At 42.9% G+C, this 22302-nt stretch overlaps 1 protein-coding gene across 3 annotated transcripts in view; it reads left to right on the plus strand.

Moving 5' to 3' along the window:
• Positions 1–11654, plus strand: part of LOC120372424 (heat shock factor protein 3-like) — a 31586-nt gene extending 19932 nt beyond the window's left edge. For all 3 annotated transcript variants that reach the window (XM_039489568.1, XM_039489569.1, XM_039489570.1), the window contains 5 exons: positions 1574–1822; positions 6051–6156; positions 7255–7320; positions 8542–8605; positions 9793–11654. In XM_039489568.1, coding sequence (XP_039345502.1) covers positions 1574–1822; positions 6051–6156; positions 7255–7320; positions 8542–8605; positions 9793–10124 — 817 coding nt within the window. In that variant the 3' untranslated portion in view covers positions 10125–11654. The remainder of the gene's footprint in view (positions 1–1573; positions 1823–6050; positions 6157–7254; positions 7321–8541; positions 8606–9792) is intronic.
• Positions 11655–22302: the final 10648 nt, after the last annotated feature.

The raw sequence follows: 22302 nt of genomic DNA on the forward strand, positions 1-22302 counted from the left end.
CACTGTGCCAGATGGAAAGGTAGCAAATGTAACACTGATTTTTAAAAAAGCTATCACTAATTACAGGCCTGTAAGTCTAACTTCAGTATCAGACAAATGTATTGAAACAATAGTAAAGAACAGAATTACCATAGCACGAATATGATACGTTGAAGAGTCAAAGTGGCCTTTTTAAGCGAAAGCATGTGTCACCAATCCATTAGAATTCTTTGAGGGTGTCAAGAAGCATGTGGGCAAGGGTGATCTAGTGGATATAGTGAACTTGGACTTTCAGAAAGCCTTTGACAAGGTCCCTCACCAAAGACTCTTAAGGAAACTAAGCAGTCATAGGATAAGAGGGAAGGTCCTTTTGTGGATCAGTAACTGGTTAAAAGATAGGAGAAAAAGGATAGGAATAAATGGTCGGTGTTCAGAGCGGACACAGGTAATGGCAGCTCTCTCCCAACATGTACTGGGCCCAGTACGATTCAACATATTCATTAATGATCTGGAAAAACGGGAGTAGCCAGTAAGGTGGCAAAGTTTGCAGATAATACAAAATTACTGAAGATGGTTAAGTTCAAAGCAGACTATGAAGAGTTCCAGAGGGATCTGCTAAAACTAGGTATCTGGGCAAGAAAATAGCAGATGACATTCAGTGTTGATAAATGCAAAGTAATGCAAGTTCGAAACATAATCCTAACTATACATATAAAATGATAGGGTCTAAATTACCTGTTACCACTCAAGAAAGCAATCTTAGATTCATCGTGGATAGTTCTAACATCTGCTCATTGTGCAGTGGCAGCCTAAAAAGTTAAGTGTTAGGAACATTAGGAATGGGATGGACAATAAGACAGAAAATATCATAATGCCACTATATAAATCCGTGGCACACCACATCTTGAATACTGGGTGCAGTTCTGGTCGCCCCATCTCAAGAAGTTCATTAGAACTGGAAAGAGTACAGAGAAGGGCACCAAAAAGGATTAGGAATATGGAACAATTTCCATACAAGTAGAGCTTGAAAAGGCTGGGACTGTTCAGCTTAAGAAAGAGAAATACAAGAGGGAATATGATAGAGGTCTATAAAATATTGAATGGTGTGGAGGAAGTGAATAAGGAAGTGTTATTTACCCCATCACATAACACAAGAACCGGAGTCATCTAATGAAACGAATACACAACAGGTTTAAAACAAACAGAAGGAAGTATCTTGTCTCACAACACACAGCCAACCTGTGGAACTTATTGCCATGGGATGCCGTGAAGGCCATGGGTTCAAAAAAAGAATTAGATAAGTTTATGGAGGATAGATCCATCAATGGCTGTTCGCCAAGATGGTGAGGGATGCATCCCCCTGCTCCAGGTGTCCCTAAATCTCTGATTGCCATAAACTGAGAGTGGACAGCAGGGGATCAGTCACTCATTAATTGCCCTGTTCTTTTCATTTCCTCTGAAGTATCTGAAGGCAGGATACTAGGCTAGATAGACCATTGATCTGACCCATTTTGGCTGCTGTTATGTTTTTTATGAAGTATTGTAGTAGCTGAGCTCTCCTGAGACTTTTCATTACGTGTCTTGTATTTCTTAGAGAGCCCCAGACTGCTCAAGAACAGGATCTGCCTGTCTGCGAAGTATCACAGCCCATTGAGTTAAGTCATACAGAACCAGAATGTCCAGCCCAAGTTGCTGACAATTCCCTCGAGTCCAGTGCAGTAGGAAATGATGCTGTAGAGCTGCATTCTGCACAAGTTAATGTTCCCGAAGATCCTGCATCAGTGATTGATTCCATCTTGAATGAGAGCAGCTCCACTACTCAAAGCGATGCTTTTCTGGAGAGGTACAGAGTATCTTTATACTAATATATAATTCTGGTCTATATACTAGCATTCTTGTGACATTACATTGTGCTAATTTTATAAAATGCTTCTAGTTACAGTCGTGTACATATAGAACACAGCAAATACTTTTGAAAAATGTAGACCTCCCTCTTCTCCCTCCATTAATCATAATTCCCCACTCTTCATTCAGAAGCTTTGGGAAAGAGATGGGTCTTGCACCATGTGTTGAAGGTCAGCACAATCTGTACTAGGTCGGGGAGTGAATTCCAGAGCTGTGGGTCATTCACGGAGAATGCATGCCCTCCAGATACTAAAAAAAGTCTCAGGATTGTCCCCTCAAATGGCCCAGCTGTCATCAGCTACCATGACAGTTTGTAGAGAGAGGGGCAGACTTTCTGCTAGTCAGGAATCATGCTGTATATGGTAGGACTTCAAAAATTGGAGTCAGCAACTTGAAGTGCACCAAGAAGAAATCAGAAGGCCAGTGGATTTGTTGAGGTTTTTGTGTAATAGTTCCATGCAGCTGGTGCTAAGGGACATTGTAAGGTGGCTCCCTGTGGAGCATTTGCAGTTATTCAGTCTATAAGTCCCAATGGTATGCATAGCATTAGTGTAGTCCAGATCAAAGAGACATGGTCCTGAATACTTTAAAGTGAAAGCAGGTGTCATCTATCACTGCTACCAATAGTAATTGATGGTATGCAAGTACTCTACAACTGCAAACCCCTTGAGCAAAGTAGTTGTGATAGGAACCACACATTTCTGTTCTCTGCCTGCTACCCTCTATCATATGCTGCATCTTGTCCAGAGTTAGTTTTAGCCAATTTGTTTCTCTCCAAATGCTATTTAGCCAATTTGTTCCCCTCCAAATGCCAGTCTCAGTTAAGCACTAGGAAAGCAAAAAATGCCAAACTCTCTGGATCTGATGGAGATATTAGACACAGATCTGTGCGTCTCTTGTATCCTGATGGCATCGCAGCCCAAATCAATCTCGCTATCTCTTCCGCTTGCTCCTCATACACCTTGAACAGGACTGAATGGGAATCCTGCATGAAAGAGCCTTCTGGGAAAAGGCGTAACTGTCCAAAACAACACACTCAGATCAACCTTTGATACATGGGATCAAAACATTCTGAGACAACAGCCCAGGCAAAAAAAGGCTTGTGATAGCTCTGAGGATGCTGCCATAGGCTGTGTTCAGTAAACCCCACAAGACAGGATAGCAGTATTGAGTCTCTTGTTAAATTTAAAAAAAAACAATCCTTTTTTCCTCAACACAATAGTTTGTAACATACCCACTCCAATTTTTCTGTCTTCAAATTGATAAGTGATTTGGGTTATTGTTTCACGAACTATTCAAGGCTTCATAGTTTAAAATAGGTGGATCCTAAAAAAAAAAAAAAACTTTCTGCTGTGTCATACAGAAAGCTGTTGGGCATGTGTGGCTAATTGAAAGCAGGTATCATCTGTTCTCCATCTGTACCAGCATTCTCAAAATAAGCCCTAGATGAAGGTGATGCTTAATACTACTTGGCATTCCAGCGGGAATAGGTCTCATTTCCTGAAACTGAGCATTGTCTATTCTGGGTAGAAATCTCTAACTTAATTGGATCTGTCAATATAACAACATGGCAAATACCTATTCTAAAAATGAATGTTAGCATAGATGAGGGGAGCAATATACATGTAGCTGGACTTCTCCCAACCACTGCAAAAAAGCCTTTGCCTCTGGCAGGGGTTTGAGGCTGTCAGCAGTGAATTTATATGCCACTGGGAGGTTCGGCTGACCAGCCCCACAAACTGAGGTGCTTTCTTATCCTACAAAACAGGTATCTCAGTGACAATGACCATGAAGGTTTACACATCCAAGTTCTCAAGCAGATGGGGAATTAATTCCATGTAGAACAGGTGGAGAGTTAATTTTCAATGGTCCTGTAAGGCTCCGGTAAGGGGCTCGTCCTTCTCAGGCGTGGCGGGGAGCCAGGGCGCCTCCCTACAGGCAGCAATCCGTCTCGGGCTCAGACCCCTCCGCAGGGGCTGAGCAATCTAATAGTCTCTGAACAAGGCAGAGTCCCGGCCCTTTAGCAGGGCCCGAGTAAACACACTGTCTATATGCCCGGCCCTGGAGCAGGGCGGGGCAACAAGCAGTCCCAGCTCAGGCCTTTCAGCAGGGCTGAACGAACACAGTATCTAAGCCTTGGTCAGGCCAGGGGGAAGGGGGAGTCTGCCACCCTTGGAAGGGTGGCAGGGGGAACGCAGGCCCTCCCACTCCACTGCTTTCCAGCCCGGGGCCCTAGCAGCGGCAAAGATTCGCTGCAGTCAGTGGGGATCCTGGCCACAACACACTAACATTGGCTCGGGGTCCCCCGGAGCCAGACTGGGGTCGGCTACCCCTGGGCCACTTCCAATCTCCCCGTCCCTAGGTATCTGTCTCTCGCAGGCGTCATCCGGTGGGTCCCAGACCATGGGCTCTTCAGGATACCGGGCGGAGGGGAGCGCAGGCGACTCCTCTGGATACCGGGCGGAGGGGAGTTCCGGCAGCTCTTCCGGATACCGGGCACGGGATGCTCAGGCAGCTTCTCTGGGTACCGGGCACGGGGAAGGCTGGGCCCGGCGGGAGCCCGAGCACCAGTCTCTGTCCTCTCCGGCAGCCTTCCCCTAACGGAGCGCTGGGACTGGGCTTTTATACTTCCTGTACCGCCCCTTGACTTCCGGGGGGCGGGGACAGGCGGCGGTGGCTCCGCCCACTCTGGCGCCTGGTCTGGCTCGTCCTTCTCAGGCACGGCGGGGAGCCAGGGCTCCTCCCTACAGGTCCATTCAACCTTAGCTGGGATTGCTAATAAGGGGACTGAATAGTGCCATTTTTGTGGGTTCTATTGGATGGGAGTGCACATTAGATAAAAAGAGAAGCTGGACTGAGACTAACACCACATAAGCCATGTGGAAAACCATTAGTGACTATTAGTCAGTACTGACCTGGGCTAGGTTTGGATCAGTGACTTAGAGGTGATAGTCTCTCTGCCAGCCAGTCCTCTAGCAGCACATTCTTTTATCATTAACTCTTGCTTTAGGTTGAATGCTCCTTTATTCTGTTACATAAGAACAGACAGATATATTGTGGGGAGGGATAGCTCAGTGGTTTGAGCATTGGCTTGCTAAACCCAAGGTTGTGAGTTCAATCCTTGAGGGGGCAACTTAGGGATCTGGGGCAAAAATCCATACTTGGTCCTGCTAGTGAAGGCATGGGGCTGAACTCTATGACCTTTCAAGGTCCCTTCCAGTTCTAGGAGATAGGTATATCTCCAATTATTTAATTTAATATTGACAAGTTTGGTTACTGAACAATGACATCTAATAACTCTTTTTCAGTGACCCTGGTGCTGTCCTTCAGGGATGAATAGCTGCAATAATTCACAGTTGTTGGAGTGGTGGGTGCAAATCCCCAATATCCAGTAGTATATCACCTCACTGAGAATTCAAGACCTGGAGTATTGCATTGCACTTGTACAGTTTTGTTTAGCTGTGTATATATCTTTCACTGTGGAAAGTAGTTCAACATACAGTGAGGGGGTTGCAGTCTCTCTCCTTCCTGGCTCACATGCCAGTCTGCATTCTTTACACATTTCCTTTCCATTTGAGGCCAGGCCCTTTGTGTTCTGCCAGCCACCATAGGAAGCAGGTACAGCCTGGCAAGAATCTGGCTGCTCGTGTTACAACATAAGCAGTGTCCGTACAGACCAACTTTCCGGAAAACAGGTTCTTACCGTGCTGCATTCAGCACTGCTGTCTATAAGGCAAGAGCTGCGCATCCTGAACTTGAGCTAAAATAGAGAAACTTCATGTATTTCAGACCACAGCAGGATCCTGAGTATTTGGAAGAAAAATAAAATGAGGAAAATATATGCAGAAAGAGGAGAATCCAAGATGGTTTTCCTGCTTCTTTTTGATACAATAGGTTTTGGTATATCGGCATGAGGAGGAAGACTACCTGACAACTAAACAGTACTGTATGTGTCAACACTGCAGTGTAACAGGGTCTGTGGCATGGGAATGAGACATACCTTGTACTTGCAGAGGCCCACTATGGGTCCTGACCATTTCATGTTGTTCTCCTGCTATCACTTGGCCACAAGACTATCCCCGGGGCTATTCGCAGCCTGCAGTACAGTCCACATGTCTGGTTTTCTGATGCATCTTGTTTTACATTGTCATTTTTATTTCTTTTAGGGAAGAGATTCAGGATTTTCTGAACTGTATTGATGCCAGTCTTGAGGAGCTCCAGGCGATGCTGTCTGGGAAGAAATTTAACTTTGGCTCTGAATCCTTTAGTGATGTGAGTGTCTCCTTATTTGCAGACTTTGATTTCTCAGATGTAATAATTGATGCATTTACATTATTTCTCCTCATGTTGGCTTTTATTGCATAGGAGTGTGTAGAGGAGAAGATCCTCATAAATGCAGATGTCAGTGAATGAAATAGTACAAAGTTATAAATAGAGTCACTGTAGGGACTCCTATCAGACCATCTTATGGTTTGTTACCCTCCTGTATACTTTCCTGTGTTACATGGAACAGGAAATACAACATGCTCTGCCTGTCAGCATCACAGATTGATAACCAAGCACGTTCTCCCTTTGTGCCATGCCTTAGTTGCCTGTGTACCCACTAGATATTTGTGTTTGCTGCCCTAACTCTTCAGGAATTCGGGATGATGCAGCATTAAATATTTTTTTGGTTGGTGTTCACTGCCTTTAGAGTCACTATATGAAGAGTTTATAAGGTTAGAGGTATAATGTTAAACTGTGATGGGGCTTTCCATTGCATCATTGTTACAATCTGTTTCTTGTATCTATTGACTGGAAAGTCCTGAGGAGCTACAGTGAACATAAGATGCAAGAAACTAACAGCCTGATTTTTAGTACAGCGGAGTGCTTGCTACTTCCATTGTAATCAGTGAGAACTATGGATGCTCAGCTCCTCTGGAAAAAAAGACCCACGAGTATTTTGGGCCTTGTTGCTCTTAATCTCAGCCAAATCAGTTTATAAGGTGCATCTTATCTAGCAACAGTGCAGTTCTGAGTTATAGGAGATCAGAATTCTTTTCAGTACTTACTGTCCTGTTTTGTGATACTGGACAAGACACTTACCTGTGTGCCTCCATTTCTGTTCCTGTAAAATACGGAGAATACTAATCTATCTCATCTTCTGAAGCTTGTGAAGTGCTCTTAGATTCTCAAATGGAAGGCCCTACATATTGTTGAATGCAACACATCCTCTATTAAAGGTGGTGTCCTTCCATTGCAGAGGGGAGGAATGGACTCCACAATCTGCCTGGCCTCCTTTTCCCTCCTTCCTTTATGAACCTGTTACTGTGATTTTTCCATAAAATATATATATATATTACATAGTATGTTCTTTCCCTTTACCTTTAGACTTTCAATCCTGAGCTACCAGCCCTGGACACGAACTTGACAGATGCTTCATCCAGTATGGAAAATGTAAGTGTTGGGGAATTTTTCTGATGGAAAGGATTGACACGGTATTGAAGGAGCTGAATTTTGTTTGACCCTAATCAACAAGTTGTCTATGTGACAAGTGAAATTGATTGGAGATACAACATGAAAACTGCCATTCTAGTTTGTTTCACTGTCCAAAGTGAGTGAAGAGCAGAAATGGGGAAAAACTTGTACTTTAGATTTGTTTGAATTATCTCAGATGTTACTATGTGCAGCAAGTAAGAGAGAGTTGTTGTGAGTGTCCCCTTAAAGTTTGTAATATTCCTACCTATTTTGGAAAATGTTTATTTCACCCATTCTCATTTTGCCTTCGGTATTGTATTCTTTGATTTGTCAATAGAGGTGGGGAATAATGGGGAGGGAGAAACCTAGTCAGAAATGCTTTCAGTTCATATATTCATGAATTATTCACTCAACTCTGTAAACGGGGCATTGATGAATATTTGTCGTCTTTCAGAATTGACACCAGTTCTTCATCGTAACGTAAAAACTTGAATAAAATACCCGTATCCCAAACACACCTCCATAGCAGCTTCCTGAAGGAAGACATGAGACATCAAAATTTATAGCTGTTGTTTAATCCAGTTCATAAATTCCTCTCTTGAAACAGAAAACTTGTGCAATATGGCTTCTGATTTTGCAAATCTTGAAACAATGTACCTTGGTTAAATAAACTTCTCTGTCAGCCTGTTTTGGCTCACGTTAATCAGAGTAAAATGCTGGCAGCTTTCATCAGATGTGATTTTAATTTGTAAGCATTACTTGAAACAGCTTTTCATGGTCTGCCCTGATAGAATAAAAGAGCTAGTAGAGCTTTTGGTTTTAGGGTGAGATCAATATTTACTGGGGAACATCTGCCAAAAACCAGCTGCAGCAAACCTGTACAGGAAACATTAGTTACCTGAATTACAAGAAGCATATCTGAAAGCTCCTATTTGCTGCACTGACTGACAGCTTTCACCCTCATGAGCAGCAACAGTCCTTAAGATCAGGGCTGTGCAGATTAATAATAGAAATAGGGGAGTGTGAGAGAGTGCATGCATGCCATTTTGGCCTTTTTTGGTGGAGGTTTTGGTTAATGACTACCCCCCGCCCCCCTCAGTCTCTGTTACTTAACAGAAAGCTGGAAGTCCTAGTAATATTTCTGATTCTAAAAATTCTCTATTGCTAAATGTGCTGCCTTTGTGTTCACTTCCCCTCTAGATTGAGGACATGACGGACAGCGTTGAAGAGCTAGGAACAAGTGAGCAGGAAACAGGAAGCAAAGGTGGGCAGCAGGGAAAACTGGGAACTGTCCCAGAGTCTTTAGACCACCCTAAAAATACATCATTGGGGTTTGAATGTAGCTTTCCCAGCCTGTGTTGGTATGACCTCACTTCCATAGTTGAGAGCCCAGTCCAATTCCTGTTTAAGACCCTGACTTTCCATTGGCTTTAATGGGAGCTGAGGCAAGCCCTTAAGGATTTAATATAGCATCATCAGCATAGCTGCTGGATTTAATATTTCATGTGTTAATGTCACCAAGGAGACTTCGCATTTTTTAATAATTCTATTTGGGGTGGTGGGAGCAAGTGCAATTCAGAGAGCTTCAAAGTGGGGTCCACAGCTGCACCCCCTTTACTGTGGTGGTGTGGCCCCCAGAGACTGCAGCCCCCAGAATGTAATGCTCTGTCTGCTTTATTTATGGAGCGTGGTAAGTATATATACAGCTTCATGTGATGTATGAGGTCCCAGCTCCGATGAGTTTGCACTCTACTTCAGGCATGAATATGAAATGCAAGGGAGCCTCAAACAGAAGATGGTTGAGGCGACAGCAAGGGAAGGCTTCATGAAAGGAGGCATATTGAGAAGTGAGAGGTTGCTCCAGACAGAGGATGCAGCGCAAGCTGGGGAGTGGCAGATGGGTGAGATTGGAGCAGTTGTAAAGACAAGGCAGCGTGTATGACTTGAGTAGGAGGAAGTACAGGAAAGATTCAATAATGCCTTTAGGGCACTATGTGATAAGGACAGGAAGCCACTGAAGGGATTTGAGGGAGAGGGAATGATGTTTGGAGTGACAAGAGGGGAACTTTTAGCAGCAGCAGAGTGAGGAGAGGGCAGTTGTTGAGAGGCTGGTGCATGCCATTTGTATAGCATTACAGTGGTCAGGGCAGGCCATTTTGGACAAAGATAATTCCATGCATTTGTGATGTGATTTGTAGCATCCACAAATTGTGTCTCCAGCCTAAAGATGAAGGCAACCAAGTCTGCTCCATCTCACACAAGCTTTAAATGCAGTCCTCAGGATCCTCTTGTTTCTGGCCCACAGCTGTTCAAAGGTGGTTTGCCTCTCTGATATCTGAAGTGAAGGAATTTTTGAAGCAATTTCCCCTGCCCCATTTCCCTTTTTGAATAAGACCTCCTTGCTCTTGGCACCTGTCATGAATCGGAGTTGAAATGTTTGTTTCCTTACAGACATGCAGCTGATACAATACAGGGGCAACCCTCTGCTTTCGTTATTCGAAGAACTGCCTTCTGTTGAAGGTGCAGGGAAGACAGAGGATCCCAAAGATCTTCTCCTGTCCTCACTGGAGGAGAAACCTGCTATCTCTCTTCCCTCAAGTAGCGAAGCAGCTTCACCATTGGCAGCTCCAGCAAACAAGGCTGAATCCCTCGATACCTTGGAACTGTATGATCAGCCTTTACTTTCAGAAGACGGAAATGGAGAATATAAATTATTTCCCCTCCTGCTTCTCAGTCCTGTTGCTAACTTTATAGAAGAGGCCTCAGAGATAGAAACTGCTTGAGAATTTGCACAAAATCTTCATATGGTCAGCTTCCTGGTGTAAAATATAGAGATGATACAAGGCTCAGTTAGAAGCATCTCTTCCATTCCCCTCACCTCCCCCGGGCCTAATATGCAAAGATAATGAAAGGTCTCTTAAAAATGCAAGAGCAGTTCAAGCAAGAAGCTGAAAGCAGTGTCAAAACAAGAACTGCACAGCACTGAACGCATTTGGAAGAGGAGCAAATGTCACCAATATATTGCACTGTAATATGTAAAAAAAATTTATATTGTTGCAAAAGGAAATCTGTATCCTATTGTAAAGTTGGGCTGTATTTTTTTTTAGCTGTCCTGTCACATCCTATTCAATATTGCAACATGGGATTTACTTGTTCTGAGAGCCTCTTTCATTAGGTGGCTTGTCTCTTGTTAGAACTAGATTTTTTTTTAAACATTTGAAAAGACGGAATATATTTTATTTGTCTGCTGCTAAGATTGTTTGCATCTGCCTGTCACTATTTTCTAATCTTAGATTTGCCCCTAGGTATTAATATAGGCAAAATTATTTTCTCATGGAAAACAGTATTTTTAACATGGAGGTACTACTTTTTAATAAGCTAACAACCATCCCTTGACCAGAGTTCTTAAGTGTTCTGTTAGTTAACTGATTTCTTGTGCACAATGCATAGCAGCTCCTCTGGCGTAATTTGGACATATCATACGCATGGGTCACTTGTCCTCAGTAGTTGGCGATCACAGAAGTCCAGAAACTGACCTTGCCTGAGCAAAGAGCACAGTTTGACATTTTCCTGCACCTGTTGTTACAGAGCTTGAGCTCTGCCTTGGCTCACTTGGGGCAAAACTGAAAGATCCACATGGTGATTTTTCATTAACTTAAAACAATTCCTGTACACTGCTCTCTTTCACCCATGACATCTCCCTGTTCATGCAACTGCACTCATACACTGGGCCTGATTCTGCCCTCAGCTATATCTGAGGCATGGTGTGCTGGGAAATTTGCACATCTTTGGCAGAATTTTGTCCTTAGCCGATGTCCTCTATTCCCAAATCTCTTCCTAAGGGTTCTAATTGCAAGACTATATTTTTCTCCTGTAAAAATGTGTTCAGCAACTTTAAACCCATTCCCATGTTGGCTATTAAAAAAAAAAAAAGGGTGGTGTCAAAAATATTTTTCCCCTGAGCACTGAAACAACCCTCCTGTAATCCTGCTGGCCACTGCCTGTGATCAGCTGTGATGTAGAGAGCCACCTTCAGCCACTGGTATAACCTGATGCTTCTCCATTGATATCAAACGTGTAACCCGCTTGTGCTCAGGCTGATGTGGCTCATAGTCTTTAAACAGACAATATCCTGAACCAGCAAAACAGCTGGGAGCTAACTGGAGACAATTAATTCGATAATGTGATGCAGTTCCATTAGAAAAAAATGGCAGTTACTGTGAAATAACTTTACTTTGTGTTAAGTTTGTAATTAACTTGCATTCCCAACACTCTCTAAAATATCCTGAATCATAAAAGTGCCTGATCAAGAACCTCAGCTGTTCCACATTTATTTGGCTAGTGACTAATGATGCCAGGTACATTATTTTCAGATAGAGTAATTTGCAGCTCCAGCCTGTTGGAACCTGGTTTGTAGCTCCTTCTGCTCTGAGTCTTGAGTTAAATGAGGAAGCGGCTGTTTCTAAAGTTGTGTAATTTACAAAAGGACTGGCCTAAACCAGCGTTTTTGAACTGTCCTCTACCTAGGTGATGATTCATGTTCATATCTCTTTAACTGCTGGTTGTTAGGTGTGCAGGATCCCAAGCTCTTGGTAGAAAGAGCTGAATGGGCCAAAACCTTTCTTGGGTTTGAAAAAGCTTGCTTGGTTGTTTTTTGTTCTGTTTTCACACATTTTTGCAATCCCTACCTTTGGCCAAAAGTAGCAAAGCAGTACAGACCAGACAGTTCAGGAAATGTGGATGTTCTTGTATCATTTTGATTTGAACATCTCCACTTCCTGCTACTGATATCTCTTGAGATCACCCATCGTGAATGTACCTTGCATTAGCAGGGCCAAGCATTTATTCAATCTGAGGGTTTAGATCAGTGTTTCTCAAACTCGGGTCGCCGCTTGTGTAGGGAAAGCCTCTGGTGGGCCGGGCCGGTTTGTTTATCTGCCCAGTCTGCAGGTCCGGCTGATCACGGCTCCCATTGGCCTGCAGCGGCAAACTGCAGCCAGTGGGAGCCGCGATTGGCTGGACCTGCGGACGGGGCAGGTAAACAAACCAGCCCAGTCCACCAGGGGCTTTTCCTACACAAGCAGCGACCCCAGTTTGAGAAACACTGGTTTAGATCAAGTTCATTTCTTGTTTATTTTTTTTCTTGACATTTTATTTTCTTGAGACTGTGCTTAGAAAACTTGAGCCAAAAAACCTAGGTTTCAAAATGGAAACAGAAAATGCTGACAGCTTTTTTTTGTTGGTGATGAGGTCTTGGAAATGTGTGAATTTGTGCAAGCTTCCTGGCACCAGCATATGCCGGATGTGAGACGGGTGGGTAGCAAGGGAGAAATATGAGCTGAAGTAATTAAATTCTGGGATTGTAAAATCAGGACAAAGTTTGTCATGCCTTTTGTTACTCTGCATGTAAAAGTGTGTTCTTTAGGGGTGGGGGGGGGGAGAACTGCAATAGAGTTGGTCTGGTGTGGGAGCAGACTGGGATTAGAGCAGAGGTTCTCAAACTGGGGTTTGGGACCCCTCAGGGGGTCACAAGGTTATTACATAGGGGGTCGTGAGTGGTCAGTCTGCACCCCAAACCCCACTTTGCCTCCAGCATTTATAATGGTCTTAAATATATAAAGTGTTTTCATGTATAAAGGGGGTCGCCCTTAGGCTTGCTGTGTGAAAGGGGTCACCAGTACAAAAGTCTGAGAACCCCTGGATTAGAGCTTGCGCGTTGGTATGAGTTGCACGTGATAAGGGAAAATGGATGTTATTATGGAAACCGCAGAAATGAAGCGAGTCCTATCAACTTCCAGCAGATGCAGGACATTAGCTTTCTGATTTTAAGTGATGAGGGTTAACGTTGAGTATTTATTTCTGTATGTGGTGGTGTAAGGGACAAAATAGCACATTGTAATGATAATGCAAAGCAATTATACTGGAGAGTTGTCCAGAGGGCAATCTGAGCAATGCATTGTCAAGTGATAATTCTGAATTGTTGAAAGCTTGCAAGGAGCTGTTGCATCCTCCTGTATTTGCGGTTCCACTCAAGGTCTCAGTTTCTGGAGTCCCTTTGGGGTAAGATCCTGATCTTTTATTTAACCCACTTCCCTTCTCCTATCCCCTCTCCCTCCCTCAAAAAAGAGTAAGTATGTTAAGAAGGAAGCCTGTTCATCTGACCTCTGAAAGAGCTCCACCACAGAAAGATCAATGGCCTCCATTACAGGAATGCGAAGGGGCCACAAAGACATGGAGATGAAGTATGTGGGACAAATGACGATGGGAAGTGAGCTCAAAGGTGCAACAAAAGAGAATGAGGGGGACAGTGTGCAGAGGAGTTAGCCTATTTAAGGACTGCTTAAGTGGAGCACAGGATCAGGTCCAAGAGGTTCTTATAGCTGGACTGCTTGGTAAGAGGGACCATAATATAATTAAAATTTAACATCCCTGTGGTGGGGAGAAAACAGCGGCTCAACACTAGCATTTAATTTCAGAAAGGGGAACTCTTTAAATACACCATAATAGAGGCTCAACATATATCCCAAATTAAAAAACAGAACTGAAAAAGAGCTACCGTGGCTAAACAACAAAGTAAAAGAAGCAGTGAGAGACAAAACAACATCCTTTAAAAAGTGGAAGTTAAATCCTAGTAAGGAAAATGGAGACAAGCATAAAGTCTGGCAAATTAAGTGTGAAAATATAATTAGGAAAGCCAAAAAAGAATGTTAAGAACTTCTAGCTTGAGTCGAAATGTAATAGCAAATTTATTTTTATTTAAAGGAGCACTCGAGGGTGATTAGGCCATTGCGGAGAATCTAAATGAATTCTTTGCATTGGTCTTCATGGCTGAGGAAGTGAGGGAGATTCCCAAACCTGAGCCATTGTTCTTAGGTGACAAATCTAAGGCACAGTCCCAGATTGAGGTATCATTAGAGGAGGTTTTGGCACAAATTGATAAACAGTAATAAGTCTCCAGGACCTGATGGTACTCACCAAAGAGTTCTGAAGAAACTGAAATGTAAAATTGCAGAATTACTAACTATAGTCTGCAAAAACAATGAGGAGTCCTTGTGGCACCTTTAGACACTAACAAATGTATTTGGGCATAAGCTTTCATGGGCTAGAACCCACTTCATCAGATGCATGGAGTGGAAAATACAGTAGCAGGTATATTTATACATAGGACATGAAAAGATGGGAGTTGCCTTACCAGGTGGGGGCTCAGTCTAATGAGACAATTCAATTAACAGTAGGATACCAAGGGAGGAAAAATCACTTCTGTAGTGGTAAGGAGCGTGGCCCATTTCAAACAGTTGACAAGAAGGTGTGAGTAACAGTAGGGGAAATAAGTATGGTAAAATTAGGTTTTGTAATGACTCATCCACTCCTAGTCTTTATTCAGGCCTAATTTGATGGTGTCCAATTTGCAAATCAATTCCAGTTCTGCAGTTTCACGTTGGAGTCTGTTTTTGAAGGTTTTTTTGTTGTTGTTGAAGAATTGCCACTTAAGTCTGTTACTGAGTGTCCAGGGAGGTTGAAATAGTCTTCTGGTTTTTTAATGTTGTAATTCCTGATGTCAGATTTGTGTCCATTTATTCTTTTGCTTAGAGACTATCTGGTTTGGCCAATGTACGTGGCAGAGGGGCATTGAAGGCACATGATGTAGTCTGTAACCTATCATTTAAATCAGCTTCTGTACCAAATGACTGGACGATAGCTAATGTGACACCAGTTTTTTAAAAGGGCTCCAGAGCTGATCCCGGCAATTACAGGCCAGTAAGTTTGACTTCAGTACCAGGCAAACTGGTTGAAACTATAGTAAAGAACGAAAGTGTCAGACACATAGATGAACATAACTTATTGGGGAACAGTTAACATGATTTTTGTAAAGGGAATTCATGCCTCACCAGTCTACTAGAATTCTTTGAGGGGATCAACAAGCATGTAGACAAGGGGGATCCAGTGGATATAGTGTACTTAGATGTTCAGAAAGTCTTTGACAAGGTCCCTCACCAAAGGCTCTTAAGCATAGTAAGCTGTCAAGGGATAAGAGGGAAGGTCCTCTCATGGGTTGGTAACTGGTTAAAAGACAGAAAATACAGGGTAGGAAAACATAATCCCAACTATACATATAAAATGATGGGGTCTAAATTAGCTTTTTACCACTGAGTCATTCTCTGAAAACATCCATTCAACGTGCAGCGGCAGTCAAAAAAGCAAACAATGTTGGGAATAATTAAGAAAGGGATAGACGATAACACAGAAAATGGCATCTTGCCTCTTTTAAAATCAATGGTATGCCCACATCTTGAATACTGTGTGCCGATGTGGTTGCTGCATCTCAAAAAAGATATATTGGAATTGGAAAAGATTCAGAAAGGGGCAACAAAAATGATTAGGGGTATGGAATGGCTTTTGTATGAGGAGAGATTAATAAGCCGGACTTTTCAGCTTGGAAAAGAGATGACGAAACGGGGATATGAGAGAAGTCTATAAAATCATAACTGGTATGGAGAAAGTATACAAGGAGGTGTTATTTACATCTCATAACACAAGAACTAGGGATCACCAAATGAAATTAATAGGCAGCAGGTTTAAAAGAAAAGGAAGTATTTCTTCACACAATCCTAGAATGTCAGGGTTGGAAGAGACCTCAGAAGGTCATCTAGTCCAACCCCCTGCTCAAAGGAAACCAATCCCCAGACAGATTTTTGCCCCAGATTCCCTAAATGGGCTTCATCAAGGATTGAGCTGACAATCCTGGGTTTAGCAGGCCAATACTCAAACCATTGAGCTATCCCTCTCTCAAAGAGGGATGAAAGGGCCTGCCAAAGCCAGGATTGAACCAGGGACCTTTTAGCTCTTCAGTCTAATGCTCTCCCAACTGAGCTACTTTGGCAGCTAAAATGCACAGTCAACCTGTGGAACTCCTTGCCAGAGGATGTTGTGAAGGCCAAGACTATAACAAAATTAAAAAAAACTAGATAAATTCACAGAAGGTCCATCAATGGCTATTAGCCAGGATGGCATCCCTAGCCTTTGTTTGCCGGAAGCTGGAAATCGGCGACGGGGAATGGATCACTTGATGATTAACTGTTCTGTTCATTCCCTCTGGGGCACCTGGCATTGGCCACTGTTGGAAGACAGGATACCGGGATAGATGGACCTTTGGTCTGACCCAGTATGGCCATTCTTATGTTCTTAACTGGGATTGGTGTGCAGAGAGCATTGGAACAGAAAGCCCTCCTGTGCAAGGGATGGTGGGGCCTAGTGTGGCAGCCCTAGAGAATAGGCAGAAGTGATGCCATACAGTTAGTGGTACAGCAAGCTTCCCCAGATTCCAGTTCCCATTTTACCTGGAATGGCTGCAACCCAAAGGTGAAAGACTCCATCCGGTAGGTTATGAGACACTGTTGCCTTACCCTTTCCTTTCAGCAGCACTCTCCCCTGGTTTACAGTTTCCTTAACCATCCAGGTCCCTTCACTTCTTTTTCTTTGGATTGTCTTAAAAGTCAAGATCTATGTACTAAATTGAGGGACGCTGCAGGAGAAAGAGGAGAAATGAAATGCTGATACAGCTAGTTACATTGGTGTTGAAATAGAAGGAAACATAATGTGGTTTATTTCCTAGTAACAAGGAGTGACATTGACACGCTCTGGTACAATGTGATGACAGACTAAACAACTGCCATCTTGTTAATGTAACTGCCCCTCCACTCAGCACACATGGTATTAGAGCTGTTGGGTCACTGGCATTTCTGTTCAATTAAAAATGTTCAGATTTGAAAGTTTTTTAATTTTGTTCTAAATCTGAAAGGGGGGCACTGAAATTGTCTGGGAAGTGGAATTTTGGGTTGATCAGAATATTCTGTTGAGAGAAAATCCCATCTTTATTCAAAAAATAAAATTTCAAAATGAAAAGTTGTTTTGAAAAGAACAATAGAAATGTTCTGTTCCAATAATAGACTTTTCATTTGGAAGCTCTAGCATGATGTTCCTTTTCAAGTTGGGTGTATCTTCCCCCCGCCCCCATTAGTGATTGCGATCTTGATGTGAAAGCTTCTGTAGGAGACATGCCCCAACCCCTTTTTCACAGTCATCACATTATGTGGATTCCTCTTGGTTCACATCACAGCATGCCAGGATGGGAGAGTTGAGCTGAGCCCCAGTTCTTTGTGTGTGATGGCTGCATCATTTTAAGGTAACCAGGTCCATATTGAATTTTGTCCAATACTTGCCTCTGTGATTTGAGCTCTTGGGTGGTCAGCCAGTGTCCCCTGTATCATCCTGCAGACAATCACAATTACAACTTGTTTTTAATTCACTTTCAGATTTACTTCCTTGGCTCTTTCTAGCAGAGAGATGAGGTTGAGGTCCTTATCGGCCATCGTTTCTGCAATGCTGTATCTGCATCCGCATGCTAGAACGTCATCAGCTGTGAGTGACACTTATCCCTGCGAGTCCTCTTAGTATGGCTTGCTGGCGGCATTGATTGTCTTTCACTACAGGTTTGATCCCAAACAGCATCTCAGCCCTCTGTATCTACCTGCCGATGTCCAAAATGTGCTGAGGTAGCTGCTTTCCTTACCTAGTAACACTTGCCAGTATCAGTCTTTGGCAAATACTGAGGCTATTTTGAGCTTTACAATGTCAAGTAACACTTCTGTTGTAAGCATTTTGTACTGAGCTGCTCTTAGTGCTTTGTTTAAACTATTTGAATCTGTTTTTCCAACTTGGGGGCTTTATGACTTTAACAATGTTGCCTGCCTTTTAAGTTTTTTGTTTTATTGCTCCTATTTTTTCTTTTTATGTTAATCTGCACTCTGTGAGGCGGATAGTGGCTGAATTGTTTTATTTGTTTCTGAGTGTGACCTGCCTTGATGACCAGCTTGATAATCTTTTGACAGCTTTGCTGCAGGGTTGCCCTGGTTCACTGTCTGCTCTGGGTATGTTTTTTGCTTGTGTCTGTTGTATGAATCCTTTTGTCCCAGGTTTCAGCCTTCAATTGTTTTAGCTCAAAGCAGTGACTTCTGTGTTTTGTGCTGCCAGAAATTTCTGCCTGATACGGTGACCCAGGCATCAAGTGTGAAAAATTGGGATGGGGGTGGGCTGTAATAGGTGTTGATATAAGACAAATCCCAAAATCATAGACTATCAGGGTTGGAAGGGACCTCAGGAGGTCATCTAGTCCAACCTCCTGCTCAAAGCAGGACCAATCCCCAGACAGATTTTTGCCCCAGATCCCTAAATGGCCCCCTTAAGGATTGCACTCACAAGCCTGGGTTTAGCAGGTCAATACTCAAACCACTGAGCTATCCCTCCCCCAAAATATTGGGACTGTCCTTATAAAATTGGGATAGCTGGTCACCCTACTGCCTGATCACTTTCCCTGGGTATTCTGCTAGTAATTTACACTGTCCTAATGTATTATGATGATGTCTTGCCTAATTTTAATTTGGCTTCACTTGGTTGCAATTTCACTTTCTTTTCTTACATAATACCAATCTTTTTAGCCTAGCACGTTCATTGATGCCTCCCTATTTATTTGGCATTCAGTTTCCTGCATGTGTGCCGCTGCCTTGTCTTTGCATCTGCTGCTAGTCTGAGCTTCACAAACCATTTAATTTTGCTGTTTTGCACTGTCGTGTGCAGAATCTCCTCCTCTGAGTCGCTGCTTGCTTCCTTGACATGGTACACTCTTTTTTTGTTTTTTGTTTTTTCTGCAAGCCTTGGCATAATTTCTTATTCCGTAACTTTGTCAAGACCCCAGATGCATGGTATTTTCCATTAACACGTTTTTCTCTACAGTACCTTCCTTAGTATTTTTATCTCTTCTGCTTTGTGATTTGTGCATTTGCTTTTGTACAATTTTTGGTGTCTTTTTTTCTTTATTTTTATTCTTCCCCTTGGCTACTTGGTAAACTAATCTCTGTCTGCTCCACTTTATGCTCTGCATTTGGAGATGACCTTGAAAACTAGCTTTGCACGTGTCCCTCGCTCTTGGCAGAGTTAGTGTGGGCTCTCTGAGCGTTCTTTTTCAAGCTCCTTTGTCTTGTGTCCCATTACTAATCTATTAGTAATGTCTGAGTCAGTCATTTTCATAGCTTGGCAATATATTGATCTGTTTCTTCAGATTCTTGATTACATTTGTTGAAGAGACGTCTTTCATATCATTTGGAACACTTCTAGTATTTTACATGTGTAGCCCTTCTGCCCATCTGAGTTGGTAGCAACAACGGCCGGGTTCAGTATCTAGGGGTTCCGTTTCAATAATACAATGCAAAACCGGCACGAGCCCCCACCCAGTGACCTGGGACAGTTACATATCCCCACCACCCCACCCCCTGGCTGGCTCTAAGAGGCAATACTTCCCCTCTCGCAAGCCCGGAGTCTGAGTGTAGCAAAATCCTTTTAATAAAGGAGGGAAACAATGCGGTATTATGTTGGGGAAACACCATGAACAGGCTTCATAACACAATCCATGAGCAAAAGACCCATATGGGTAATAGAAGCCAGTGCTCCAGGTAGGACTTGAACTCATAATCCTAGCAGTATTCCCCTTTGCACTAACCAGTTGCACCACTGTCCACTGGATAAACTTTATCAGAGCCACACTATACTCCCCATCCACCAGGCTTATCTCCCCCAAGGAAAGATTCTTCACTATGACCAGCCTGATCTCTACTCTAAAGCACAGCCCTCAAACAACTGCAAGGGCCTGCCTAGAACTCCTGGGCCACATGTTGTCATCCATATTTGTTACACCGCATGTGAGACTGTGCCTCAGATGTCTTCAGGCTGGGGTAAGGACTATGTAGACCGCAAATAGGCAGGGTCTTTCCAAACTAATCACAGAGCCTCAGCTGGTACTAGACTCTCTCAGGTAGTGGAAAGATCTACTGAAGGTTTGTGTGGGAGCCCATTCTCACATCCTCCACCTTCAAAAATTCTCATGACAGATGCCTCTCTCCAGGGTGGGTGCGCCAATCTACAAGAGGTCACAGCAGAGGGCAAATGGTCCCCCAAGAGAGATCATTCCATAACAGCATCCTAGAACTAAGGGCAGTCCGCTACACCTGGACAACGAAGAAGCTATGTACTACATAAACTATCTATGTGGCAACTCTTCTCAGTCATCCCTTCAGGCACCTTGAACCATCCCAGCTCCCCAGAGGTTTTCGGGCACAGAGTTAAACATTCAGTCCGTTCTCTTGTCCAGATGGAAATGTTCTATTGTGGGTAAGTTTTGCGATCCCAAACCATCCATGTGGTGGCCTTTGCCTCCCACAGTTAATGGTGAGGCTGCTCTTATTTTGTTTTCCTTTTTATCCAGTTTGTTGCAATTTTGTAGTTTTCCCTTGTGATCTAAAGAATGTCCAATTGCAAAACACATTGTCTGTCTTCTCTATCTGCTCAGAGACAGGAATCTGGTTTGCTGCCACGATTATCCTTTTCTCTTTGAGTTGTTCTTTTTGATATACTTAGTTTCTGAACGCATTAACCTAGAGGGGCTAATTCTCTTCTGACCCCATGTTCAGTGTTCATATGTAAAAAGAGAGCAAGCCAAGACAGTGTGACATTCAGGCTACGTTCCTTCCTCCACATGTACAGTCTTCTCTCATTAAGCATGCCCTAATGTAGTTATGTAGGTTCCCAGACATTGCCATATAGATAAGCTTAGCGATCTTACCAGGTGGCTTCCCAATAGGAAGCGATCTCTCATAACTGGCTACTATGAGATAAAATAATTAAGGGGAGATGGTTTCTCTTCACCTTTCCTTCCTTCCTTTTGAACATTTCATGCTAGTGTCCCTTCTGCCCAGCTCTAGAAGCTGTTCAGATTGAAAGTAGAGATGCCAGAACGCTTCTCAAAATGTCAGAGATCCCCAGACATGGGGAAACCATTCCCTATAAGAGTCATTGCTTCTCAGGATCTAGCTCTCCATCCCATAAGCCTGGCCCCCATCTTTGTTTCTAGATGTATGCATTTATGTTTAGTAAACTGGGGGCAAGCAATATGGGTTTTAATGTCACTAAACAATCCTGATGGCTGTGCATTAGTGACCTGTCGTCTTACTTGTTTACCTCTCCCCCCATTTTTGTATCATCTGCAAACTTTATCCGTGATTTTGTTTCCTTACAGGTCACTGATTAAAAAGCTAAATAGCACAGGGCCAAGAACCGATCTCTGGAAAACCACACAGGAAGCCAATCTGCTTGAGTCCCTGTTTACAGTTACATTTTGAGACCTGTTAGCCAGTTTTTAACCCATTGAATGTGAGCCGTGTTAATTTTATATTGTTCTAGGTTTTGTTTAACAAAATGCCATGTGGTACCAAGTCAAATGCCTTGAAGATGTCCAATATATTAAGCCAACATTATTACATTTAAGAACCAAACTTGTAATCTCATTTAAAAAAAGCTATCAAGTTAGTTTGGCAGGATCTATTTCCCATAAACCCATGTTGATTTGCATTAATTATGTTATCCTCCTTTACTTCTTTATTAACCGAGTCCCATATCAGTTGCTCCATTATCTTGGCTGGGATTGATGTCAGGCTGAGAGGCCTATGATTACACAAGTTTACCCTTTATAAAAATTGGCACAACACTTGCTTTCTCCTGGTCTTCTGGAACTTCCCCGGTGCCCCAAAACTTATTGAAAATCGATATTAACAATCCACCAAGCTCCTCAACCAGCCAAAGTCCACACATTGAACAATGAGGAGAAAACAAAATCAAACAGCTGTTCATTCACCAGCCATTTTGTGCACTGAATGAGACGGGTCCTGTGGAAAAAATGTGATCGTATAATTCAATACTGTACCTTAATGCATATACACAAGGGCCCTGAATTGATTTGGTACAATCTGTCTTAATTCTGGCACTTCCTAACTATTGAGTGCTTCTCTTTGCAACCATAATGTGCTTTGAACAGAACTTGCGTGTGTGATAGAGAATATAAATATATGGCCTTTG

Source organism: Mauremys reevesii, linkage group 9, assembly GCF_016161935.1.
Source record: "Mauremys reevesii isolate NIE-2019 linkage group 9, ASM1616193v1, whole genome shotgun sequence".
Classification (NCBI taxonomy): domain Eukaryota; kingdom Metazoa; phylum Chordata; order Testudines; family Geoemydidae; genus Mauremys; species Mauremys reevesii.